Source organism: Aptenodytes patagonicus, chromosome 19 (genome assembly GCF_965638725.1).
Source record: "Aptenodytes patagonicus chromosome 19, bAptPat1.pri.cur, whole genome shotgun sequence".
Lineage (NCBI taxonomy): Eukaryota > Metazoa > Chordata > Aves > Sphenisciformes > Spheniscidae > Aptenodytes > Aptenodytes patagonicus.
Genome location: NC_134967.1, coordinates 6461890 through 6489841, shown reverse-complemented (window position 1 = coordinate 6489841; position 27952 = coordinate 6461890). Strand labels below are relative to the sequence as shown.

Here is a 27952-nt window from a genome sequence, read left to right as displayed (position 1 = left end):
TTAGAATGTGATCCCTCCTCCTTTTTTTTTTCTTTTTTTTTTTTCCCCTTTCTTGAAGTTGATGGAAACTCATTCAGGAAAGAAGTACTTATTTGCTGAGGTAAAGCAAAAGCTGAGGAGGGTTTTGCCAGTGTGCAGCTGAGGAAAGGAGCAGCAAGAAAAATCAGATGTGATCTACACTCAGAGGTACCTGAAATCTTGTCTAGTGTGAGGGGAGATGAGGATGAAAAAGACATGAGATTCTACACCCTGACAGCTGCTTGCGGCATCGGGACTTACTGCTCATCGTCTCATTAAAGAGAAGTGAAGATAAACCCAGCTAAAGAGGCATAGAAGCTAGACTTGGGAAAACTTTATCTGCTCCTAATGGACCTAGGTACATCCTCGGATTCTTTGCTTCTCCCTGTTTTAACTTTTATGATATGAGAAATTTACTTTGTCCTTAGAAGACAGCACTAGGCTGAGCTGTGATGCTTTCAGCCTCTTCAGAAGAGCAGTGGCTGTAGCAACCTTGGGTTACAGTTCTGCAGCATCTTGAAAGGAAAGGATGAGGACTTGTCACTGAGGAAAGGGAAGTATCATTCAAGAGAGAATGGATGGAACGTATTCAAGCCTGCTTTGAACTGAACACAATGCTTCAAATGACAGAAAGTGAAATCTCCTGTTGAAGAGGAACAACCTAACAACCCCCCTAATGAGTTTGTGTTGTCAGCTCCGGCCTGAGCAACTGTTGCCCTGAGCAATTTCACTTCTCTAGGTTTCATAGTTGAGTGCGTTTTAAACGAGTCTGAAGACTTATTTGGGGGGGGGGGGGGGAGCGACACTTCAAGGTGGGTGGCAGGACTTTCCAGGGCCTCTTGTATTTATGTAAGCTTCAAGAGGCTGAATGGACTTACCTCTTTCTTCGAGTGAATCCAGATTTTCAAACAAGTTTATCTATACCGTTTCCATGTGTCCTGCTTGAACAGAGATCTCTCCAGCAACCAGCGCATCCGTGCATGCTGCTCATTTGACATTGCATAGCCCAGAGGATCATCTTTGATAGTTCTAACCTTTTTATTTTTTATTTTTTTAGAGAGAAGTCTGTGTCTATTCCTATTATTGGTGGTGAAGGTTTTTGTGCTTGGAGAGTGCTCTTCCTGACTTGGCCCCTCCCTTTTCAAAATGAAGGGGTGCACCTGGGTATTTGTGGCAACTTTACTTTGTCAGCAGTTTTGCCTCTTCAGAGTTACAGCAGCAAAGAGAGAGAGAAAGATGAAGAAAGAACCTAATCAGTATACAGAGCCTTTCAATGCTACCCTCTCAAACAGTGAAGAACTGCATGGGCATCCCAAGGTAGGTGTTTATGTGTTGTCAGTGCTTGGTAGAACTTATTTCTGGCAGTAAGGTGATGCTGGTTCCTTTTTCCAATGATTGAGGCAATCTTGCCAAATTCTGTTTGATTTTAAATAGAAATGTTATCTTTTTTGCTTTTGCATGATTGATTTTCTAGCTTACTGAAGCAAACACTGGAATACTGCAATTTACTATTATAATTTATTTTAGAATATGCATGACTGAAGTTCCAGTCTCATAGTAGCTGATTAAGTGTAAAGACATTTTGGAGTTCTAGCGTATGAACGCTATCCTGTTCAGAAACAACTGATTAAAAAAAGGCAAGTGGGCTATCGCAGTAAAATAATGATACTGGCATATTAATGTATCTCTTGCAGGCAAACCCTTTACTCTCTGGAACGTTATTTCAAAACTGTCTTAGGCAACAGTATAAACACCTGAGCGTGCCTGAGCTTTTTCTGCACTGCACCTTCCACCAGAGATGCTGTGGTGATTGAAAATTACAGATGAGAAAAATTTTGGTGTAGTCAGATGATCTGTTTAAGGTGATTGTGGCTCTTGTAGGAAAGGATTCAGGACGGTGGTAATTGTGCATAAGTGGCAAGTGTAAGACTGTGTGTATGATACCTCAATGGCTGTAGCTGATGACTTGCTAGGCTTAGTGAGTGAATTTTGCAGGGTAGGATCCTTCCAGTTACATGTTTGGGAGAATCACCCCAGGCTGAAAGCTGCAAAAAATTTCCAGTCAATTGATCATAGCCCCCAGAATCCTTTAAGATGAAAACTTGCATAGAATGCTTGGGAGTAGGAGAGGGGGTTAGGGAATTAAAAGCAGGTCCTAGGATTAGGAGCAGGATGAAATGGAAGGGAGACTACAACACTGAGAAAGGAAGGAGTCTCCCCTATCACACAGCCCCTTCTCTCTCTCTCCCCTGCTCACACAAAAATGTCCCTTGCTTCAAATGGAGGTGACCTCTAAAACATGACTTTGATCACTAGCATTAGGGATGGCAGTCACTATAGCAATAGAGGAACAAACCTGTCAAAAATAGGGGCATGGCAGAGGGGGCAAGTTAGAACAATTGGGCTGACATTCTAAATATCCTATTCAATGCTATTGTGAGAGTAATTGGTTAAGGTTGGGCAAGTCTGAGAAACAGTCCTCTATATAAAAAAGCTGGCTGCTGCACTTAAAATTATCATTAGGGGACTGTAAGCAGTGTTTCTTCAGCTACTTTTTTGTTGTGTATTGCAGGGCTCTGTTAGGACAGGTTGTATACATGCTAAATTCTTGAGGTGCTTATAATCAATCACTTTCTTCTCTTTCTAGAACTGCTTCATTCTGCTTTTGCAAAAGGGGCCAGATACATACCTGGTGCAACTAAATTTCAATCTATTCTGGAATTAATTTAGCTTGATGTGAAATGTATTGGACCGCAAGCAGAATGTATTCTGATTGCAAAAGCAAGCAGAAACTGGTCCTGGTTAATTCTGATATAGTCATACATACATTATTGCTAGAAGATACACAGTACTCATCTGGAGTCTAGTGGGCATTCATTAAAACAGACATTGTTTGGAAGCTGCAGTTTCTGTGTTGAAATACTTTGCTTTAAAATATCCATGGCAAAGGTTTGGCTGCAGTAGGAGCTGGCGAGTTCAGTGAAGGCAGGTTCTGTTTAATAAGGGTAGGACGAAACCAAATCTTTGATGTAAATGCTTATGAGCTCTGCCTGATATCCACTCCCAAATTTTGCAACGTGAACTTTTCTCCTTGGAATCTGTTTGAGGTTGAAGTCCAGGCTCTAGCTAAGTATTGCTGCTAAATGTCATGGGTGACTGTATTTTATATTTATATAGCATGTGCCCAAGCTAAGGGATTATTTTACACATACTATAAATGCAGTGTTTAAGAATTGCCACCATTTCTGGGGTTAGTGACAGCTGCCATTTACAGCAAAGCATCACAATTTGTATTCGCTAAGGGAAGAAGTAAAGTAATAGTGAAGCTATCCTTACTTAACCTATCAAGCTAAAGGAAGGTTGAAAGCAGTTCTCTATGGAAGACTGATCTCTTTGAGCCTTGAAGGTACTTCTGTGAGCAGTTTTGTTTCATGAAAGGATGCCCTGCACAGGAAAGTGAAACAACAGCAGTGTCCCATTTCATTTCTCTACAGCACATAACAGGAAAGATGGAATTTTTTTTGGCCTTGTACAGTAAAAATTAAGGCTATGTTTACCTTGGAAGACTCTGTGGCCAGCTGGTAGGTTTATCAAAGCAGAAGGAGCAGGGAATGAAATACTAGCTGAGAGCAGTGATTTTTATTCATACTGTTGAAAAGGTAGATGTGTTTTCCTTCTAATTAAGCAAAACAATTTGGGACAAATTTCTGTTGGGAATTCCTTTCAAATAGGAGTGGAGAAAGCTCCCCCTTAACATCCACAGTGCATGAGTCATGTGGTGAAACCTCTACCTAAAACAGGGAAGCAGAAGTCTCAAGTCTCCTGATAAACCTGATATTTCCAAGGAAACAGTAAGTGTGTTGGGTTTTTTATTTTTTTTAAAAAAAGTTTTTCTCCAGTCTTATCTTTGCTGATTTGCTGTCAATGTGATGTGCTTGCCAAGCACATGAGGGTTTTCTTCTCTGACACAGATGGACTGAGAGAGAGAACAGAACATGACTGATGGGTACAGAGGTTGTAATCTACTGGACCTTCTTACTTTGACTGTGTGTGGCTGAGTACCTGCAGCTGCCACTTGCCAGGCTTGCCTTCCCCTTTCCAGGCATAGATCTTGTCTTGCATGATGTGATATTATACTAACAGGGGTTCAGCAGTTGTAGATTGTCCAGTGGTTATATAGGGTTGACACTGATCAGGAGTTACCATTTGATACCTGAGTAGAGGGAATAAAGATGGAGTCAGACTCTTAGTGCCCAGTGAAAGGACAAGAGGCAGTGGGTACAAGTTGAAATACAGAAAATTCCACTTAAACATAAGAATAAAAGCTTCTTTACTGAGAGGATGGTCAAATAACTAGAAAGGGCTGGACAGAGAGGCTGTGGAGTCTCCGTCCTTGGAGACAGTCAAAACCTGACTGCACATGGTCCAGAGTAACCTGCTGTAGTTCACCTGCTTAGAGCAGGGGGTGTTGAATTAGACAATCTGTGGATGTCCCTTCCAGCTTCAGCTGTTCTGTGAGCTGCTTTTAGGTGTCCTTCAGCTAAGCAACCCAAAGACAGCATCCTAACCTGGGGAAAATTATTGACTCAGCGTCCCAGTGAAATTTCAGGGATGATTTGAGGTCAACAGGATTTTACCTTCAGTGCAATTTCTGCAAGAAATAGTGTAGTGTTTTTAATTTAGTTACCCACTACATAGCCAAGGAGTCCTTGAAATTTTATTTCCTTTGTGATCCTTCTGTCTCTGTCAAATATCTAGGGCTAGGTCTACCTGGTTTATTACTTAAATCTCTCTGAATTATTTCTTTGGGGCCTTTTGCCTCCAATTGAAAACAGCAGGTGGTTCAATGACATTGCACAGATTGCATTCCTCCTCTGTAAAGAGATTTCAGTCTTAGCCTGAAGTGTGTGATTGCATGTGTAATTGAGAAAAGTATTTTTGGGCCTGACAAGTGTTAAAGCCATGGGAGAGACTGGACTGTGACTTAGCTGTAGTAGAAGCTGTTATCTTTCATGTTTTGTATCTGTTGTCATTGTCAGTCTTGCTCTGGCATATTATGAACAAGAGGGGCTATAACAAATAACATGCTTCCCAGCAATTCCTTGTGGCCCATGTAAAATAATGTTGGATTCATACATCTGACTCAGCATATCAGTAATTCAGTGCTTGGTCTCATTTCTCAGAGCTGTTTGTAAGATTTTTAAAGCTCATTATTAAAGTATGTAGTCCTACATCAGATGTGGTTTTGTGTGCCAGATGCATTGTGCTACATCTGCTCTATTGGTGCTGTTCAGTTCCTTACCTTTTTGTGGCGTCCCTAAAGACAGAACTGTCCTGGCACATCCAGGGGTGGCACTGATTAACATTGCAGTACAGCTAACGCAGGAACAAACATCGTGTCCTTTGCTCACCCAGCGTAGCTCTTGCTCACGTGAACTGTTCCATTAGATTCATTAAATTCATTATGGGTGTGACCACTGAAGGCTGTTTGTGTTTAAGTGCAGGGGAGAAGCTTTTTGAGATAGCCTTTTAGAGGAGTGAAGAATAATTTTTTAATCACAAAACATAGTGGGAATTTAGGTAGGAATTCCATTTCGGATTTGGCTAAGATACCAAGCCTAACACTTCTGCTCTAGGGAAAATTCTTGAGGGATCTGTAAAAACCACAAGTGGTCAGGACCTTGGTTTTACATCTCATTAATAACCAAGAGTGTGTATAACCGTAAGGTATTAGCAGCTGACATAGGATTTTTCATGCTAAAAAAAAAAAAGTGGTCTGTCACTTTTTAACCTGTTCCAAGTGAAATACACTACTGAAATAAATAATTTGCTCCTAATTTCATAATGAAGCTGGCAATAACTCTTGCTGGTGTAAATCAGGTGTAACAACATAGAAATGTGTGGATTAAGATAATTGAAATGCTTAGTCAGGTCCATTTTGTGTCTGGCAACTACTTAACTATTAAGCAAATAATTCTTAAATATAATTCCATCACAGGTGGACAAATACGTAGATAACTGAGCAAAACTTGGAGGGCAGTAACTTCAGGCATAAAGACTGTGGACTGGAATGGTTAGGTATACGTTCTTGGACACACATCTCTGACAAATCGCAGGTGGAAAGGATGCTGTCTTCTCACAAAATTGTAACCTTTTCATGCTTTCTTTCCATCCTGTCCCACCCTGAGAAATGCTTAGGTGTGCCTGAGAACACTTTGAGATGCTTTTAGGTGTACAGACTTGCTCACAGTAGTGTTGACTTTTTTCTTTTATTCATCCAAACTCTGAAAGTACTTTTGTCCATTTCACTTTGGTTTTTAGCAGAGATGCAGACTGGATCCCAGAATCCTTGAATTTCAGGAAAGTTCAGATACAGTTCAGAAATTTCTCAGGATCCAAACTCTCTGCTACTTGACTGTAGATTTCTGCTAGTAGTTTCTTCCTTGCTGGCTGAATCTTGGCCAGAGACTGTGTGTGTGTCTGGGCAGTGCGTGCTGTTCTGGGAGTTAGAGCCAGAAAGAACCGCAGGTTCTGCTTGTGTGCAGCAGTCTAAATTACAGCTCAACTTGTCTTTTATTGTGAGGGAGGTTAGGGAGAGAGTGGGCTAATTTCTCATCAGTGTCATAAACTGGTTCTGAAGTGATAGGTGCCATTGTATTTGGATTCCAAAGTAATGTTAAAAGACCTGATGGAAAGTTCATTAAAAATTGCTGGCAAGGCTTCTGTTGATTTTGGAGGTACTGTTTCAAGTGTTAAGGAGTAAGCCTGATTTCACTGTAGTTAACATGAGGATTCCTCCTGACTCCTGTAGGTTAGCTTTGCTCTGTAAACAGCACCCCAGGAGGGACAAGTCCCCTTTGCTGGGATTCCAAGGCTGTTCTCAGTCCTGACTGATACCTGAGTTGGCTGCAAGGTCTCTCTGGCTGCTGGAGGCTGCTGCTGCCAAGAAAAATAGAGGCTTGTATGCTTATTGCTGGGATTGCTCATGCATGCCATAGTAATTAAATAATAATACCACAAGGATGGAACATTCATTTTAACTGTCAATCATCCTTGTGCTGGAGAAATTGGGGAGTGCCATGACTGTCTTGTAGAGGGATTTGTAATTTAAGCAAGCCACTGGAGAGGTATGGGATTTTTTTATTTTTTTTTTTTAACTTCAGGAGTTTTTAATTTATTTTTCTGGGATGTGCCATCTGGATTTCTTTTTTCTCCCTGACAAGATGGCTGTTCTGGCCTGTTTCTTCACAGCTGGAGCTCCAGAAAGGCTGAGGACATCTGTTTGTCTTCACAGTTAATGGTCAGGGTCTGCCCATGATTGCTGGCTTCTGCTTCTAGCTGGCCTGTTTCCTCATTTTTGCAGTGGAGGGGAGTTTATGCCTGTCTTGCAGCCCGGTGGAAACCAGGAATACTTGAATAGTCTCTTCCACATCTGCAGCAAATGCTGCATCCCGGTTCCTAAGACTCTGGTCTTGTGTTTGCTGTGTTCTGGAGACTGCACTTCTGAGTTCCTGCCACATGAGCCAGCCCTTTTTAAAGGATGAACTGATTTTATTTTCCTTTTCTCTGCAACCCAGCTGTTCTTTTGCTGGCTTCTGTTACAGCACTGAGTGCTACTCCATCCTGCCTGAGTTGGGTGCTTCTATTAATCAGTTACTTCCTTCTGTTTTGTGAACTGCACTGCAGCTTTACCACAGACCTCTCAGTCCCAGTCACTGGGACAAAAACCCATCTGCTTCCTTTGGGCAAAGCACGGGTAGGCTTTGACCTGCTTTACATTTATGAGCTTTGTAAACTTCAATGCTCATAAACACAGTCCTCTGCAGGTGTGACCTTGTGTGTGGTGATGCTGCACCCATCTGTTTTCAGATGAAGTGGGGTCGGAAAGAACTAGCTTCTCCCATCAGAAACCATTAAATCTCCATGAAACTCTGATAAATATATTTCACGTTTGTTGTAGAAATAAGCTGCACCTCGTGTGCTGTTCTAAGGACAGTTGCAAACTTTGTGAACGTTTGCCTCTGGACTTGATGTTTACACGTTACAATAGATGGAGAGGTTTGCACCAAAGGACCTTCTTGGCCAGTCTTTGACTTTTCTTACGCTTCACAAAAATCTGCAGTCAAGCAATCTGTGGGAAGGTGATAATGTTTCCGTGAGGTGACTAATCTCACAATACCTGGGATTTCCTATGGTGCTCCATTTACATTAATTTCCAATGGAATTTTGGAAAGCTATTTAAGGCCTGGGTGCGGTAAGTAAAAAAGGCAAATAATAATTTAGCTAAAACAATCTACTAGAATCCCTTGACTAAACACACAATTTATGGCTGACTGTAAATGTGGTTTTAAACATAAAAAGTCCGTTCAAGACTGATTTGGGTACAGAAATAATGAACTAGATTGTTATGAATAGTTTGCCTTGCTCTTGTTTGCAATACACGCTAAATTTGAGCATCGGGGGAGTGTGCATAACCATAACTCTGGCTCTGATTAATTGCAGTAGAATGCATGAACAATATGGCGAAATATCTCGGGATATCCTTGCTTTGGCTTAGAGCACAGACACCAGCTACTCTGCAGCCATCTATCTGGAGGGGAGGATAAGTGGACTGCCTGAATAGAGCAATTCAATAGGAGTAGATCTTTCTGTGGGTTGTGTCTGAGCAGTAAATCACCTAAGATTATTTGCTGAATTGAGAAGATAGAGTTGGCTTCACAGGGTTTGAGATGTATGTTTAACAAATACCCTTGCTCAGCTCTCAACACATCTGATTTCTGGGGAGTTGCTCATATTCTGCTGGTTTGTAAATCATTTCTTGACCCAAGCTGTTTGAAATAAATAGTTGTGATCACATCAGCTCAGAAATCTGTGGACAAGTGCCTTGTACTACACCCATGTGCCTGGATGCATGCCGGAGAGAGAGATTTCCAGGCTCTGCATCAGCTTGGAAGCACTGACATTCCTTATAACCTCAAGCTGGAATTCCAGCAGACTTCTAAGATTTAATTTTGAAACAATTTATGCTGCATGGACTTTTCGTAGCAGATCACACAGACTGTGGTCTTTTCCCCTCAAAATGGGCTTACTCTGATATTTCTAGCTAAAATTTGCAATCTTCTGTCCAATTCTTGTTGCTCTTAGACAGTGGCGTATATTGCAGTTATTGGGACCTCAGCTCTACCTGCATTCTAGTGTTAATTGTTTTCTACATGCTTCTGCAGGCTATTTGATGAAAGGGAATCTATGCTTATAAGTGGTACTAGAAATGGTATTAAAACTCAGTATGGTTCTCAAGTGCTTTAGGGAGCCAAGTGAGACAGGTAATGAGGGAAGGTAGATGTGTTTGCTGACTTGGCTGCATTGGAAGCACCTTGCAAGGTCACTGTTACTGTTAAGGCTGCTGAGGATAGAGCTACAGTGTCTGAGCTGTGGCAGAACTGCCTAGTGCTGTCAGACTAGTAGGAGCTTAACACCCAGGGGCAAACACTTTTAGATCTGAAAAGCACACTGTTGACTGACTTTGCTTCTATGCTTTTTCCACACCCATCTTGTTTTCTTCCTCTGAATGGTGATAGATCAATATTGATTTACCTAAACTTGTAATAGTCTAGGAATCATTTCAAATGTCATTCAACCCACTACTGCCTTGTATTGCTTTCCTGCTGGAATTCTGATCTGTACCTGTTCTGTCTCACCAGGAGGAGAAAAAAACAGGTTTCTTCAATGAATTCCAAAAGTTTACAGTAGGCACAGGGTGGGGGTTTTGTTTGTTTGTTTTAAATATTTTAAGCATTCATTGCAGTTTTTTCTCTCTGGCTTTTTCATTAATAGCTCTGAATACTTAAGCATGGTTCATGAAACTTTGGGAGGGCTTGTGCTTTTATCCTCACTGTGATGGACATTTGGGAGGCTGATGTGTCAACAGATTGGAACCTCCATAGTCAACAGTTAATTGCTCTTGACAAGAGCTTGGCAGGGTATTAGTAGCCAATGACTTCTGGTGCCTTTTTTTAATTTAAAGTTAGAAGTTCATTCCCAGCCTAGGATAAAAACAACAGGTATGGCTATTTGATCACTTACTTCTGGTTGTCTCTGGGACATGAGTAATGGGAACCAGGGAGTCCAATAGGAAGTAGACCCAAACTCGTAAAGACAGATCCTCTCTTCTGTCCAGACTTTGTTTAGAAGGGATCCAAAACTAGGCACTGTAATGTCAAAGCTTCTCTAGATAATTTCTCTATGGCTACCATATACTTGCAGAAGATAGGAATGGGCAAGGTAGTTAAATTTGCCAATGGACATCTTTTCTGTGATCAGACATGGACTTTGTTTTTCATTGTGAATTGTCTTTTCTGGGTGCACATTTGTCACTCTACAGCCTGTGATTTGAAAGTTATGGGGCATTTCAAAGTTTTCTGTACGTTTTAATCTCCCTGTGTTGCTTGGTAGATTCCACTGATAAATGTCAGATGCCAGTGGCGAGCAATCTCTGGCATCTGGGCAGGTTTTCTGTGGCACGTATTAGGACTGTCAGAACGCTGAGGGTCTCAGCAGCTTGAGAAAGGTCTCTGAGGTACACTGGCTCCCAGCTCTTGGCTCTTACTGATTTCTTAAGCAAAGGGAGCTGGGAGGCCCTGCAGGTGATAGCATATTAAGTTACGAGAAGGCATTTTGATGTACTAAGGGCAGCATTTTCTGGCTTTTGGGACATTTCTGCTGGCGGGCTTAGCCTTTAACTTATGAAGAAAAAAAAAATCCCACTCGAATGGGACTCTTTGAAAGGCTGGTGTCTTTCATATGCTGTGTCAGAACTCAGATTGAAATGCTATCCTGCATTTGCAATGCTCCTGTAAATGAAGACAAAAAGTGGATAATCCAAACTGAATTGCTTGTTACAGAAGTGTAAAATCCCATTTTTATCCCACCTTCAATGTCCTCCCAAATGCAGTACGTTTGAATCAAGGATGTGGTTTAGGCAGCAGACAACAGTCTGGTCTGGAAGCTTTGCATTCTCTGAATCCATGTAGTGGCCAAAGAGATACAGTGATACCAGTCTTTGTTCTTGTTTCTCCTTAGATCCTAGAATCTCCAGATCCTCGAATCGCAGATCCACGGCGGACCTGGATCTCCTTTGTTCACCGCCCAGATGATGGCAATACCTCTAAAAGGAGATGCAAAGGGAAAGACAAGAAATTAGTAGGTTATTGCTAGACTGCCATCAGCTAATAAATGTGCACCGTGGCTTCCCTTCCTACTGCTGATATGCAAGGTGTTTTGTGTGCTCCAGCTTTTACCTTCCCACCCCAGAGAGTGCATTTTCATTTGTTTGTGTTTAATTTCTCAGAGTATTTTGGAGAAGTTTGAGACAGTAAGTGCTATATGCTTTGTAAGATAAGGAATGTGAATTTCGCTGTAAACATTCATTTTTGTTTAAACCAGCTGTTTCTTGGACTGAGCCTTTTTTGTTTTTTTTCTGCTCAGTAGAAATAAAATTAACATTTTTTTTCTTCCACTAGATAAAGTCCAGGTATCTCAAAGGATATATTAATCAAGATGTGGACAAGTCATTTATTTCAAATTAATTAATTACTGATCATCTGCTGAGTGATGCTTGATCACGTGTGCACTTTTAATCTGCTGCTTAGACAATCTTGAATGCTTTTAATGATTTCCTTTTATTTCTCAGTGAGCTGATAGGCAGGAGTGGTTCCACGCAGGTTGACTGCAGTTTAGTTGAGGAAACAGGAACTCCCTAGGAACAATATAGATCAAAATAGCATTGATAACACTGTTGCATGTTTGTACTACTAGTTTAAAGCTCCAGTGTGTGTGGCTAACCTTTACAGGTGTTTTTAATAACTGTTTCATTTTTTTGAGAGCTCTACTGTTGCACCAAACATTCATGTATGTGATCATTATGTCTGAGCAATATATATTAATAACATAAAGTGGGGCTAGATGGTTGTTCTAGTTAGTGAATAGGCAGAATAAGAAGCTTAAAGGCTGGTATGTTACTTTGGTGATACGAGAAGATACAGAGGCAAACTTAGTCTTGTGCCTGTTGTGCTTCACACTGTATATATGTACTTGAAGAACCAGTTAGTGTTTACCTGAGCAAAATTTATCCTCCCACGTAAAGACCTGAGTAAATTCCAAGTGCTGCAATTCACAGCTGGCTGGAGAGTCAGTTTAAGATTTACTGCGTCAGGACTGTAGTTGAACTGATAGTGGAGGGGGCTGCTCATGTGGCTGACAACCCTGTAGAACTGGCTCATGGCTGAGAGAACTTTTGGTCTGTCAGTGTAATTGCCTGGTTCTAATTCACGTGTTTTTCTTTGGTTACTTCCTTAGCGTGGCCTTGTTGGGCCCCCAGGACCTCCTGGCCCCCAGGGACCTCCAGGAGCACCTGGTGCTGAAGTCACCCGGGAAGTCCTTCTGCAGGAATTTAAGGAGATATTAAAAGGTAAAGACTGTAAGAGCTTTGTGCTTTTGTGATCTGCTTCTTTTGGTAAGCACCATGGCAAATAAAGCGCTGGCTCTGCAAACGTTTACCTTAAAGCATTCCCCTATCTGGCAATCAAAAATTTGAAAAAATGTTTCCCCAGTGCTGCTTTGAGTTGAAGAGTTGAGGGCAGAAGTCTAATTGCACAACTAATGGCTTCATAGACCAGGCTCTTAAACTAAGCCTTTATTTTCTTATACTTTTTCTTTTTTCCTCAGAAGCCATTGAGCGTCGAGCATCCCTGGCTATTTCAGCCCATCCTAGCCAGCTGCCTCCACTCCTGCTCTCCTTGGAGGAAGTTTCACCCCATAGACGTGTAGAGGAGGCGTTCCATTGCAAGCTAAAAGGACAAGTCATTGTAGATAAGAAGACCCTGGTAGAACTTCAGAACTTCCAGTCGGTGAGAAGGGATTACAGACTGAACCTGTGCAACTCCACAACAGCCATTGTGCGTAGATCAGCTATAGTTCCCCTAGTCTGCAAAGCTGCTAGGTGGCTCTGCAGATAAAGGTGTTTCCTGAAAGGGCAGACTAATCCCAGAAGCTCGTCTCAGGCTTGGATGCTATGAATACAGCACTACCTTTTTTGTGATTGACAGAAGTGGGGTCTCATACGGTGATTTCAGCACTGAAGCTCAACTGCAGTAAGATGGACATTTAGCTTTGAGTCCTCTCCTTCCTGACAAACCCAAGAGGCAGACTTTCTGCCTCTCCTGCAGCCCAGCTGAATCTCATTACAGTTCTTACTGAAGTTCTAACAGGTCTGTGCAAGAGAGGGCTGTCTCACAGGTCCAAACAACAGTGAGTCTTTTTATTTCAGTTAATGATGGAGAAAGACTTGTCCGTGTTTGGCATTAGTCTGAAGGATCTGTTCTTTTTTTCAGTGCACACCCTGTTTAATTGCAGAGTAATGTTCAGATGTAGAAAAATGTCAGAGGCAGACAGAAGCCATTGGTTATAGGTTTGTGAGCCCAAATGAGAGCCATCATTTTGTTAGATGGGCCAGTCCTGATGCTCAGATTCTTTACACAACTTTTATTAGTCTTCTGTAAAACATTATCTGTATAATTTCATTACAGTCATGTTATAATGACAAGCACACCATCATGGGATGCTGTAGGTCATTATAAGCATGGTTACAAGCAAGCTGTTGAATTTGATATTAAAACTTTTACTAACCATTTCTGAACCAGTTGCAAATAGGATCCGAATGTGAAGTATAAATGTTAGGCAAAGTAACAGTTAAAAACAAATAGTTACTTGGTAATTGAGGAGACTTATTTTAGGCTTTGGAGTCATGAAGACTGTCTAATAGCACACGGCCTTTAGATACATGGTTGCTTTTGTGATGTGACAAGAGGAGTTTGAAGGGTATGAACAGGGAATATGGCTTTCTGTCAGCAGGGTTTGCTAACACTGTCCATGTAGTAAGGTGCTGAGCTTTCTTCCCAGCTGCACTGAGTCCCATTTCTGAAGAATCCTGTTCAGCAGATCCTTTCCTATGGAGTAGTTTTGCTGCTAGGACTTCTCACAGCTGCAGGACTAGAGGCAGTGGTTATGTTCTAAATAGGGTGCTTTCCTGGATCTTTCCCAAATACACTTGTGGAAGCCTGGTTTGACAGCACTGTGGGTGCTGGCACAGAGGCAAGATTGTACTTGAAGTGTGGGCAGGGCTAGAGAGATCTGCTGCCTCATTAATTAGGAGGGAAGATGTGAATAAAGACATCTCAGCAATCAGTGTGTAGGCTGATGCTTCCCATGCTTTGTTATCATATGCCTAGCTTCTTTCTAATTGCTTCTGGCCCTGAAGCTGATGTGGGAGGGCTGGCAGGCCTCTGGATGCCAGCCTTTCATTTCAGCTTTGGGACAAGAAGTGTCTGGTTTTAGCTTGTGCTCTGATATAGGGGAATTTAGCAGGGAGGGAGACAGTGGATGCTCTTGCAAAGATGAAAACTTTGTCTTTAAACAGTCCAAGGGGGGGAGAGAGTGAGAATTCCCCTCCCTCCATTCTGTCAGTTTAATAGGGTGAAGATGCCAACAGTTTGATACTTCTCAGTGAGATGATAGAGATAGACACTAATTCCTGGATTTGGACCTTACCCAAAGCATTTTGAGATAGTGGAAAGAACCTGTGCTGAGAAACGGCCTCTTACTTCTCTACTCTGTCATTTGACTATGGTGTCTGAGTCACTCTGACCTTGAGTATTGAGAAAGCATGATGGTTTTCTCATCCTTCCATGCTAAGTTTCCTCCAGGAACATTCCCTCTCTCTTTCTCTTGGTCTCACAATTTCCTTGGCATCTGGAATGAAACATGTGATACTCCTTTCCCCACACCTCTTCCTCCTGTATCTCACGCTTTGAGGTTTCTAACGACTGCCTCTTGCAAAAGCTTTCAGAAAGGCACTTTACACAGCAAGAATTAAAGTAACTGCAGCCTCTGACAGGCCATGGAAGTGGGATTTATCTGGGGCCCAGGAACACTGGAATCAGATCATTTAAGGCTAAGGTGGCTCACGTGCTTTTCATGGTGAAAGATCCCAGAAGGAGTCCTGGTGTCTCTAGTGCCTTGAGGTCAAGCTAAATGTCTACCTTTGGCAGTTGAATTTTATTGCCGCTTCAGGAGACTGGTGCATCCCCTGTGTGTTGTGGTTGCTGTGCAGGCTGGGTTATCCTTTTCTTTAATAACAGATAAGTCAATGCATTGCTTTCCGCGGTGTTTATCACTGAAAAGCTAAACTGGCAGTTCACATCTCAATTCTCTGTGCATGGTTCCTATTTTCCACCCAGAAGTAAACTATGGAGCGTATGAGGGCGACGTGGGGATAGGAGATGAACTGAGGACAAGAAGCTGACCTTGGTTTGTACAGAATGGCTGGACACTAACTTGTTTGTTTGCTTTTGGTCTGCTAACTGAAACAACTTTGTGCAACTAGTTAGTTTCTCAGATAGAAATCCCTGCAGTGTTTGAAGCAGCTAGTTGAGTATGCTGCTGAGAGGCAGCAAATGCAGCAGGGAGCTCTAATTGGCATGGGGTTTAATGGAATATTTTGCCCAGAGAACCTCTCCCTGCATTGTCTATTTCTATGAGCAAAAGAATAACAAAGCCACAGAGGGCATGAAGAAACAGGAATGTTTTATCAGTGATTATTTACTGGTGCCTAAAATTGCCTTCCATGCTCAGCCAGTGGTTTTGGAATTATGTTGCTGATTCTGCTAATAGCTGTAACAAGAAAGGAATGAATTAACTATGCAGTACAGTTTTGCGCATACAGGGCTTGGATCTGCTCTTTCAGTGAGGTAAATCAAAAATAACATTACCAAAAATGATGGTGTAGTGATAGCATAAGAACGGAATCAATATCCTTCCATAGTCTTTGTTGTTAGGTTAGCTGTTACATTGTCTGTGTGTATACATAAAGAAAATAGAGCTCTTTTTGTGTGTATATATGTGCATACATCAGTGCACATTTGATAAATATAGAGACTTAGAAATCATTGTATGAAACATAGTTGTTCTGCAGTTCATTATTACTGGTTTCCCATCATACATATGTAATCTTATGAGAAATGCCACTGCTGTTGCACATGGATATATTTTCACCACCGTATGCACACATAACACATTTTTAGTAAAGTTCTGTGAAATTTAAGACTATAGCTAGATCTTGGTAAATCAGGACTGGGAATTACTCTTTTGTGAGCCTTGCCTGGGATTTGCTGAATAAAGGCAGGTTAGTCATTTCACTCCTTCTACCGTGTAGTAACTCTCTACACAAATGCCACCAGACCCAAATATTTGCAGCCTTACTTCCTTTCAAAGAGAAAGCTAAGTAAATTATTGTTACCCTGCACTGTGAAAGCTGGCAATTTCTGGCTGTGATGAACCAGAATGGGGAGGCAATTAACTTCCCTCTGATACTTGAACAAAGGTGTTCCACTGCTTCTTTTTAGTGTAATAGCACCTGTGGCGACACTGCTACAAATTTGTTCACCATGTCTCAGGCCCCTTTCGCCATCTGCTATTGGAAAGCATACTCAAATGTTGGGTTGTTGACATCGCTCAATTATGCATTTGTGCATGTTTTAGGGATATAGCAGTGTGCGTGCCTTTACAGAGTCAGATTTGAACAGCTCCCTGTCCCCTAAGACAAAGGCAGGGCAAATCTCTCAGGACAGCATTCATGGGAACGCATTCACGTTGCACAGAATGCCCTTGTGGTGGAAGCAGAGTCTGACTAATGTGCTTTCTTGGCCCACTGAAGCCACTCCTGCTTCTCCCCATCTCTAGCCAAATTCATATGAGGCGGGCCAAAACAAACAGTAAACATTTCTCGCAGAGTTTATTTTAGTCTGAGTCAGATAATCTGCTGCGAATTTGACTTAAGACTGCTTTCTTGCCATGAGGAGAAGCTGCATGCTATTTTACTAGGTTTTTGCCTATGCTGTAGAATCCAAGGCTAGAACAAAATGAAACTAAATATGGAATCTGTAAGAATCCAAGCAGTTGTTCTTTAACAGTATCAAAACTGTCTGACTTAGACCTACGGCCAGGTTGCATGGGGCTTTGCGTAACCTGGCCTAGTGGAAGGTGTCCCTGCCCATGGCAGGGGGGTTGGAACTACATGATCTTTAAGGTCCCTTCCAACCCAAACCATTCTGTAATTCTGTGATGAAGTGGGTAGAAAACCTCTGGAGACCCATATGAGTGTTTACGCTGTTTTGTGATACAGAGGATAACGTTCCAGGTTTTTAAGCTTGGCCCCATCTACAAAGCCTTTGGGAGTAGAAGGGACCTCTTGACTCAAATAATGGGAGATCTTGTCTATCAGAACATCAACAGAGGCTAGAGGCCACTAGGACCAGCAGAACATAGGGATGCAGTAAGCACAGTCTGAGTCAAGATGAGCTTAGAAGAGTTTGGCAGTGAGCAAAAAGGGCATCTTCGTGTCTCATACTGATCATTTTGCCTTTTGTGGGCATCAAATGCTGTGAGAGAGCCCATCTGGAAGGTGTGTTCTGGGAAGATAAGGCAGTAGCCTTGCAAATTTTTTCAGCTTCGTTCATGTGCACCTAAGCTTGTTCTTTGTCATGGGCAGAGGTAATTGTTGAGAGTGCTGGGGACTTCTTCAGGGTCTGCTGTTCTTATCTTTCAGCCTCTGGCCAAAGGAGCTTTTCTCCGGGGGACAGGATTAAATCTGGCAACAGGACGTTTCACAGCACCTGTGTCTGGCATCTACCAGTTTTCAGCCAATGTCCACATTGGTGAGTGTTGTCCACCGAAAACTTTTCTGTGCTGCCTGAGAGGTGCAGAAGGAGTCCTGGAGAACTCTCTGGGTCTCTGGGTCCTGTTTGATTTGAAACATGTGCAATGGCAGCCCTTTGCAGTGAGCTCTCCCTTTGGTACCATGACCCAAAACCTGGTCCTTAGAGCTGGGTACTTTCACAGGCTGATAGCCACAGCAAGTTGCTCCATGCAAACCAAACAAATCAACACTCCTTATGGAGGATGAGTTTAGGGACAAAATATATTCACGTACGGAAATTATTGGCTTCCATAAAAGACCTTAGAATAAATGAACGTGATGATGTAGAACTGCATCAAGGCAGTTTTGACTGTGTTTTGTCACCAGTGCATTCGTTCAATGGTTTTAATCATTCAGTGATGAAGTATTTTACAGTCCAACACCAGAAGGGTGCTTTCCTAAGAAGCTGTGGTGGGTTGACCCTGTCTGGATGCCAGGTGCCCACCAAAGCCGCTCTATCACTCTCCCTCCTCAGCTGGACAGGGGAGAGAAAATATAACAAAAGGCTCGTGGGTCGAGATAAGGACAGGGAGAGATCACTCAGCAATTACTGTCACGGGCAAAACAGACTCGACTTGGGGAAAAATTAATTTAATTTATTGCCAATCAAATCAGAGTAGGATAATAAGAAATAAAACCAAAATCTTAAAACACCTTCCCCCAACCCCTCCCTTCTTTCCAGCCTTAACTTTACTCATGACTTTCTCTACGTCCTCCCCACAGTGGCACAGGGGGACGGGGAATGGGGGTTGCGGTCAGTTCATCACACGTCTCTGCCGCTCCTTCCTCCTCAGGAGGAGGACTCCTCACACTCTTCCCCTGCTCCAGCGTGGGGTCCCTCCCACGGGAGACAGTGCTCCACGAACTTCTCCAACGTGAGTCCTTCCCACGGCTACAGTTCTTCACGAACTGCTCCAGTGTGGGTCCCTTCCACAGGGTGCAGTCCTTCAGGAACGGACTGCTCCACCGTGGGTCCCCCACGGGGTCACAAGTCCTGCCAGCAAACCTGTTCCAGTGTGGGCTCCTCTCCCCACGGGTCCACAGGTCCTGCCAGCACGAGCCTGCTCCAGTGCGGGCTTCCCACAGGGTGACAGCCTCCTTCGGGCATCCACCTGCTCCGGCGTGGGGTCCTCCACGGGCTGCAGGTGGATACCTGCTCCACCGTGGACCTCTGTGGGCTGCAGGGGGACGGCCTGCCTCACCATGGTCTTCACCACGGGCTGCAGGGGAATCTCCGCTCTGGCACCTGAAGCACCTCCTCCCCCTCCTTCGTCACTGACCTTGGTGTCTGCAGAGTTGTTTCTCTCACGTATTCTCACTCCTCTCTCCGGCTGCTGTTGTGCAGGTTTTTTTTTCCCCTCTTCTTAAATATATTATCACAGAGGTGCTACCACTGTCACTGATGGGCTCGGCCTTGGCCAGCGGCAGGTCCATCTTGGAGCCGGCTGGCATTGGCTCTACCAGACATGGGGGAAGCTTCTAGCACCTTCTCACAGAAGCCACCCCTGTAGCCCCCCCGCTACCAAAACCTTGCCACTCAAACCCAATACAGAAGTCACAAGGTTACTGGTGTCTCTGTGAAGACAAACACCAGCAACTGGTAGTCTGCTATGTTGTGAAAGTGCTTATGTTTCTTCCACTGCTTTCCCCAGACCACAGTGAGTTGAAGAGTAAAGTCCAACTCCGAGCCAGAGATAATGTCCGAGTGTTGATCTGCATTGAATCTCTGTGCCACCGATACACGTGAGTTACTGCAATGCTGTCTTGGCAATTATTTTTCTCAGATGGGCCAATGTTTCAACCAGCTGTGGAAATCAGGTTCACCAACAGTGAATTTTATATGATAAATGCTTGTAGAACTGTCCTGATGAGAGTGATTCCATCTGGCCCTTAGGTTTTATGTGTTTTTTTATTCTGATTTTTAACCTTTCAGTGCTAATTACTCTAAATAGCTAAATATTGCATATGTTGAGAGAATTGTGAATGAAGTCGGCTGAAACTGGATGTAGCTAAAGGTGCTGAACACTCAGCTATCACCATAAACATACAGAGTGAGAGAAACACTTTAATTTTGTGCCAGAGGTTGTTAGCTCAATTTTTGTAATTTCAGCTGCATCTTGAATGGATCACAGCATCTCACTCACGTTGCCATGGAAGTGTCGGAGTGATGAGGAGAATGAGTAGGTGGAAAATAGAGGTGAATGTGTCCTGAGGCAGAAAGTGCAGGGCTTGTATACAGGTATATGATACCTTCTCACAGCCCTCAGCTGCCTTGTGGAGCTTGCTCAGATAACCGTGCTGAATTTTCCTCTGCTGGGATCCATTAGCAAAATTCTGCTAAAGAAATGCTTTTGTTAGGCCATGGCAACCTTGGGTGTCGCGCCTTATGCAATGGGCCATGGCATCAACATACTGTTGGCTGCTCGTTTGCTGTGCTTCTGTCATCCTTTCAGCTGCAGCATATAGGTGCCCTGTGTCTCAGAGAAGGCCAGCTTGCTCAGGAGGAGTTTAGCAAGCTTTGCTTGGAGGGAAGGGGCTGTGGAGCCCCTGGGCTGGGCTGAATTGCACCCAGCAGAGGGCAATGCTGCTTGCACAGAGTGGCCACCGCCTCTGCTTGCGGCTCGGCCCTTGTTACTGGAGGAAAAATGCCTGTACAGGGCTGTGCAGATTTGCTCTTCCAGTGCAGTAGCAACACCCTTGCAATGGCACCACTGAAATATATCCATAAAACGACTCCACAGGTGCAACTTTAAACCCACAAAACCATAAATTTGCTGCTGGACTGGCTGCTTCAGCCCTCACCTTCCCTGCTCCATGAGTCAGAGTGCTGCAAATAGGACTGACCTCTCCACAGGCATTTCAATTTAGAGGCTTTATTGGCGGGTAAATTTGACATGAAGCCTCATGTAATAAACAAACCTCTCTTAGGTTTCCTTGGCCTGTTGAAAAGACTTGATTGGTATCTGAGTACCCATTAGTAACTTGGGTAAGAGGGAGCGGTGCGCCCACTGACCTGGTGGGAAGTCAAGGAGCTTGCTGACTGGAGCAACTGGCACCTCCTTGGCCTTGTAGGCTGTTTTATAACAGTCTTTTGTGATTGCAGCACTTAAAGTGAGGCAGTGACAGACTGGCTGCAGTCGCAATGGCAGCAGAAGGGGGATGTAACTTCTTGCCCCTTGAAGGGATGCCTTATATTCTGGTAAGCTGCAGAACTCACGGGACATTTAATTTCTGGCACTTGTGAGAATTCCTTTAGGCCATGCTAAGAATGGACCTCAGCCTGATCTTGAAATCTGGGATGCAGATTGACAATGAGTGATTTTGGGACAGCCCAGGCCTTTAATCACAGGGCTGGAACAGGTATGAGTAGGGCAGAACGTTACTGTCCTTTTTACAAGTAGCTCTCACAAATTGCCTTTGCACAGTGCGGATCCCTATACCTGTCCTTTACTCTGCATAGCAAAGACCAGTCAGATTCAAGTAATCAGGTTTTTTCTTCAGCATTGGTGCTTTTTTCTTTTCACCTACAACAATCTCCTCTTATCTTAGCAATTTCATCAAGAACAGGACTCATAACCCTAGCCCTTGGATTCCCCATGAACAGACACTGCAAATTCCACAGAATCTTTTTCTACATGCTTTTGGGATGTGGAAAGATGTTCCCTGTTGGGATGTGGAAAAATATTGCCGGTTGGTGGTGTTGACCTGATGATATTTCAATAAAGATTTGAGTGAATGAGTGGGTGAGATTTATGAAGCCACCTAAGAGGGTTTAAAAGTGAAATTGATCTGGCAGATCTCCAAGAGTGAAAAGCTGTTCTCCCATCCTGATCTCCACTCTACGTTGTCCTCAGTTACAGAATCATACAGAATATCTAAATTCCATTTAAATCGTTTTGCAAAATAAATGAAAGTGACTGTGGTGTGTTTTTCTTCCTAATGATTCCACGAGCTCCCAACTGATTTGATTAAGGCATCTGAGAGAGAACAAAGTGTTTTTCTTCTGGAAGGCTCACTTCTGTCTCCAAGGACAGCGTCTGTCTGTGTCTCTCTCTCTCCTTTGCTGTCCATTCGGTCAACCTTACCGTAATATTACTAAAGAATGGATGTCAGTCTCTGATTGCTTTTAACATGACTTTAGCCTGGCTTCCTTGTTCTGGTAAATGCAAGCACAAGAGTTATCTGAATAGGAAGCTTCCCTGTGGGCCATGGAAACTACTGTGCCTTCCTCACTGCAGGTCTTTTTAGCTGAAGGCTCCTAGAAAACTGTTCTGGTTCTAGCTGGGATGTGTGAACAACCTCTTTGTCACATACAGTCCAGACAGGTTTATTGGAATGTCTTGAGATTAACTTGCCATCTGAAGAATTTATAGCTACATTCTCCAAAGAACAGTAACAGTAAAAACTTTTTTTTCTTAGACAGAACTGACCCAGATGTTAATTGTTTAGATAAAGCTCTCTGATGTCTGACTCGGAGTTTTCATCAGTTGTCCGGGGTCGCAATTTATGATTGGGTGTCCTGCAAGGCTGTCCTGAGTTGAGTGAGTTGGACAGCAGCGGGAGTGAAGCCGAATCAGTACTGGCTCTATGGGAGACATCTCTCTCTCATATGATGGGTGAGAGTACGACTGGTCTGTGGCATGGAAGGAAGATGGGTGGAGGGAGGGGAACCTGTCTGGACAGACATTCTGCTGGCACAGGCTAAGCTGCTACCCGTGCTTGTGGAATTTCCTGGGGATGTCAGCGTACACAGTCATTCATTTGAGGGAGCTGAAAGAGCCCTGAGGGCTTTCGGCTGAGAGAGATGGAAACTCGGAGGCAAGGAGACAGTTGGAGTAGAGGAGATTAATGGTGGGAAGTTCCCACCCAAGTTAGGCTTTTGGCAGGATATGACACACAGACTGAGCTCTTCAATCAAGGTGGTGCCAAGTGGCTTGCTCTCTCTGGGCCAAATTGCCCCTACCTTTTATGCATATTAGTTCCTTGCAAGGGGGCTGGAAACAGCACGTTTGCACTTGCTAGGTTTCGTCACCACCACTTCATGGAAAAAAGGGAGGAAAGGGGTTGGTTTTCTTGGGAAAACAACTAGATCTGCTACCACTGGCTAGGCAGATTTCAGAAGAACCAGCCAGGCTCGGAGCTCTGTGCTTTCATATTGCTTTGGAACCGAGCTTACATGGGTTGTTCTGATTGTTGATCTCTCGGGCACCTCCTTCCACCCTGAATCCTGTACAAAGGAGCTGAGTTAGAGTTCTGTAAACAGAGGATGCCACAAAGAGCAGCTGTCCTACATTTTGCTACTGCAAGGAATACGATGGCTATTAGGACGTGGTATTAGAAAAGAACAGTGCTTGAGGGGTGATCTGGAGCTCTCCCTTGAATTTTAACTGAAGCACAATTTTTTTTTTTTTGGCTTGTATGTGACCCCTGATCCAAATGTCCTCCCAAAACAGCTGCAGAATATGTTCTTTCTTGCATAGGCTGACTACATATATTGTTAAAGTGAAAGAGGCCTTTTATACCTTGAAAATGAATGAACTGTTATTGGCAGAATGCATATAGCTAGCCCTTTGTAGAATAACAAGAGTATAAAAGTATTGTGGTGGTCAACAAACTGGGATAACTGGTATGTAGATCAATCTAAAGGGCATGTTTAGCACCTGTTCAAGGGTGGGGGATAGAGACCACAGGACCTTCAGAAAGGCCTCTGTGAGAGAAGGTGGTTCCCAGTTCCTGCCTCCAGCTGAGTTTTGCGTTCACAGTCCTGTATGCTCTGTAGGTCTTCCATTAGACACTACAGTGAGGACAAGGTGCTACTGTTCTCTTTTCAAGGCAGCTGATTACTGCTAGAATCAAGTCAACAGGCCACCTGTTTAGTACAGATGGGCACTAGAACCACCAGGTCCTATTTCTGGGGGGGGGGTCGTGAGACTATTGTTCCACGTACAACTGTTGTGACTGCCTTAGGTGTTTAACCTGTTTATTTTTCTTTTGCTACTGTTTAGGTCTTTGGAAGTCATTGCTGGTCTGGAAAGTAACAGCAAAATCTTCACTATCTATGTACATGGCTTACTGCAGCTGCAGGTAAGCCCATGCAGACTGGGAATCACTGTACTAGTTTGCTTGGCAGGCTGTGGAGTTATTTACTGGCAAGGCTGAACTCTCACCAGGAGGTGGGGAAGTTTTTATTAACCTTCTTTCTAAGGTTAATGAACTTAAATGCCTTACCTGGGGTGACTAGAGAGAATCTGTGGCAGGAATAGGAACAAAAGCCAGACTTGTGTTGCGCGTTCTGATCTTAAACCACAGAAGTAACCTTCCCTCTAAGAAATGACAGTAAATATTTTTCTTTCTCAAATCTCCCCTTGCATTGTCAAGATGGCAATTGTACTTCCCATTTCACAGAAGGGAATCTGAAGCACAGATGGCCACTTGACTCGTCATCCAAAAAGGTGCTAGTGCAGTAAGGATCTACTTAAGTAATAAACGTATAACACAGTTTCACTACAGAAAATTTCTTCCACCAAGCCAAAGCTGTAGCGCTGCAGTAAAAATGTTTGCTCCCAGGAGCCACAGAAAAGGGCAGGAGGCTTCTATGCTTAGTTCATCGTAGTGAAATGCTTTTTTTCCTCCTTTTACACTGGGATGAAGCGTCAGATATTTTCCTTTCCCTCTTGTTCTCTCTGCAGGCTGGCCAGTACACCTCCATATTTGTGGACAACAGTGCTGGAGCTCCCATCACCATTCAGAATGGATCAGATTTCATGGGCATGTTAATGGGCGCGTAACATCATCTGCAGCGGTGTAGCAGGGAAGGATATGAATTAGAGCCTTGCAGTGTATATTTGACTGAAGAAACCTTTACTTTGACTCTTGAAGACTGCTTCCTGTAACTGTTGGCATCTTTTTAAACAAGCAAAGAGCCTTTCCTTTCACAGATACTTCAGCTTGCTTTCAGAGGCTACTGCTTTTCAAGGTCCACACCAGTTCATTCGTCATAAAAAACACACTTTTATAATTCAGAAACAAACTGTAATATTTAATTTGTGCTTCACCAGATGCTCACTGAACAATACACTGAGATTTGGAGTTTGTTACATTATAACTTTATTTCACAATAGCACTTGTAATCAGCATGTCTTTTGGGATTGATTGTGGGGTGTTTGAGTCTGTAAATGAAGGATTGAGAGGTTAAGTAAAATACTGACTGTATTCTATGTGTTGTGGAGGAAGGAGACAAGGATTTGCCAGCAAAACCTGCTTTTTTCATACAATTGTAAACGGTATAGGCCCTCTCTCGTGTTCAGAATTGGATATATTTGGCAAGAAGTACATTGAATTCTCAGACAATGCCTGCTTCACAGATGGGAATCCAAGGTCTGAACTCTTTAATTGTGGTTCTTTATATCTAAGTATTTCCTTGATCTTACTGATGAAGCTGAATACCTCGCTGCCTGTGCAGTTTTGTTTTTATGAAAAGGTAAGGCCAACGGTACCAGTTCTAGCATGAACTCCCTTACTTGTGTTCTTATGTTTTAGTAAGATATACGTGTGGTTTTGGACTGCATCACATAAACAGCATCCTCTCAGGTGCCATATAATAATTTGTAAATGTGTCAAATGCATTACACTGGTTGTCAAAAGCCTGGCAAAGACAGTGAGGATAGCAGCCTCGGATCGGATATGTCACCTATTTGGTGCCTGCTGAACTGCGGTGCAATAATGAAAGAAAACACGGGGCAAGGCTTACTTCCATCAAGTGGCCAGGGTCATAGGGAGTCTACCTGAGCTCTACTTGGAGGTTGAAAGTGCTGTCAAAGACCGTCCAAAAGACCGTCCAGTGAATGTTTTCTGGATTTCTACAAATCCGTTTGCAAATGTAAGCATGTGAGATTGAGCCCCCAAAGCAGCTTTGCATATAGCTCCAGGCTATAACCTCATTTTAACAAAGAAAAAGGGTGTTGACATTTCATGGGGTTAAGGTGTTACCCAAGATGTGGTAACATCCTTGTGATTAAAGAAAACCACACTCATTTAATGTACCTCTGTAGCTTTCCCTTTCAACAGACACCTGGCCCTTTTATTGATTCAACTTAGCTAAGGAAATGGTTGTATAACAGTGTCATAAATAGATGGTAGCAAGGCCCAAAATGGAGTCCAGATACTTGTTCTTCAGTGTTTGCAGTGAATGGAAGATACCCCTTGCGTAGTGTTGCAATTTTTGATCAACTACGATATCTTCGTGCAGTGAAAACAAGGACTGCTGGGGACAGCAGAAGGCATGAAAAAAAGGTCATCCGTTGCTGGGTCTGTTGTTCAGGTTGATCAATACATGATGTTTCTACAAGCTCCAGTAACGCTGCTGTTGAGGTCGGTGGTATGCAAAGATGTCTTATTTCAAGAGCTGTGGAAAAATCTGCTGTAAACCAGGCATGGCTGAAACTGGTTTTTTCATCTCCATTATAAATACCTTGAAGACAGATCTTTAAGGGTACTAAATGGTATTTTTTCCTTTGTGAAGAACATGTTAAAGTGATGCCTATTGGAGGAGGAAGGAGAGGGTACAGGGAATAATCAAGTAGTGCTGTTACACAAGTAAATTCCGCTTTCTAGTCAATGGAATGCGGTTGTTCTAACTGGACCTGTGTGACTGTCTAAAATATAGCAGCTATCAATATTTATATATTCATTCTTGCTCCACAATACATGCCAGAATTCCTATGGATTTTTTTGTCGTACACTTTGGGAAGAATGTACTTTTAGGTACAAACTGGGCGTTCCGCTGGCAGAGGGGAGTCCACGGCTATTGAAAGGCATAGCAAGTAGCAACAGTAGTCATTTCTGGAGCTTCAGAAAGCACGTAACACACAGGAATATCACTAAACCCTATCAATAAAGGTTGGCTGTTTACACTGGGTTTTGATGGAGTAAGTGTCGTCAGGGCAAGTGGCCTATATCCCAGCATGTATTACTATACTGTACTTTGTACTGTGTGAATATTTGTAATAAATCGGGCTGTTTCTTGCATGACTTACAGCAACGTAATCAAAGTGTTGTGACGTTCAGCATATGTTGTTATATCTGTAGGTTTTTTGAACCAAGTCTCACTGTTCTTGGTAAATCAGAGTTAAAATATTTATTTTGTTGTAGAACTAAAAATGTTTGTCAGACTTTGTTTTGGGATTTGTGACTTTTTTTTTTTTTTTCCCTTCCTTGCTGTGTTTTACTCTCATGATCCTCTTAGCAGGAGGTGAGTTGTTCTGCCTTTATACCTGTTCTCCCTTACTTGTATAAGGAGTGCTGTCCTGACAGCTGTTTCCCCGGCCTGCTAGAAGCTGTCTAAATGCGTAGTCAGACAGTCCTGAGGAACACACAGCCTAGGCAGCGAAGGCTGAAACCTCCCTCGGCAGAAGGAGTGATTTGCCTGTGGAGAGCGTCAGAGAGAGGAGTAAACCTCTGCCTCTGGTGCCTGCCTGGAAGCCACCTCGCCTTTCTGCTCTAGCCAGCAGAGAAAGCTTGTGTCAGACTCGGCACTGGGGAAAGAAGCCAAATCAGCAGAGGAAATGGATGTCGTGTCTCTAGATTTGTCCCGAGTTCACTGTCACCACTGGAAAGCTTGTGGAGGTTTGATCAGCTCTTTTTACCCTCAGGATAGAGGGTTGTCCCTTACGGAGCTTTCCCATGCATCACCGAGGTCTTTTAGCCAAAAGACTCCGGTTGGTTTTTTTGTTTTGTTTCTTTTTTAGAGAGTCTTTTAGCTCTGAATGCTGCCAGGCTGCAGTTCTCTTGTATCCTGGGGCTTCAGCCAGCAGTCGGTGCGAGCATGAGACTGTCCGTCCAGCTGTAAGATGGGGCAGAATGGGTTGAAACAGCCAAGGAGCAAGTGGAGACTGGGCCTCCGGTGTTGAGGTGCAAGGGTACAAAACTCATGACTAATACGGACACGAGCCTCCTGGCTGGGCTGTGGCTGAGGCTCTGCTTCCGTGCTGTTTGGAGAGTGAGGAGATTAATGGTGTGCGAAGCAAAGTTTCAATGCTCCTCTGTAGTCATAAAATTTATAGTCCAAGAAAATTTAAGGACTCGGAGGACTGAGTTCAGTATGAAGAAGTTGTTTATAACAAAATA

The 27952-nt window shown here is 43.2% G+C and overlaps 1 protein-coding gene across 6 annotated transcripts; it reads left to right on the top strand.

Moving 5' to 3' along the window:
• On the top strand, nucleotides 1-27002 carry C1QTNF12 (C1q and TNF related 12). 6 transcript variants are annotated; one of them, XM_076356377.1, is made up of 9 exons: nucleotides 1-376; nucleotides 1076-1335; nucleotides 11098-11217; nucleotides 12373-12484; nucleotides 12742-12971; nucleotides 17678-17786; nucleotides 19480-19570; nucleotides 23833-23911; nucleotides 24517-27002. In XM_076356377.1, the coding sequence occupies exons 2-9, from the start codon at nucleotides 1165-1167 to the stop codon at nucleotides 24613-24615; spliced, it is 1011 nt and encodes a 336-aa protein (XP_076212492.1). In that variant the 5' UTR covers nucleotides 1-376; nucleotides 1076-1164; the 3' UTR covers nucleotides 24616-27002. The 6 variants fall into 6 exon arrangements, 5 of the variants coding, with proteins under 5 accessions (XP_076212492.1, XP_076212493.1, XP_076212490.1 ...); XM_076356378.1 differs by having other exon boundaries at nucleotides 1-765; nucleotides 12742-12923; XM_076356375.1 differs by having other exon boundaries at nucleotides 1-765.
• The last annotated feature ends 950 nt before the right edge of the window (nucleotides 27003-27952 follow it).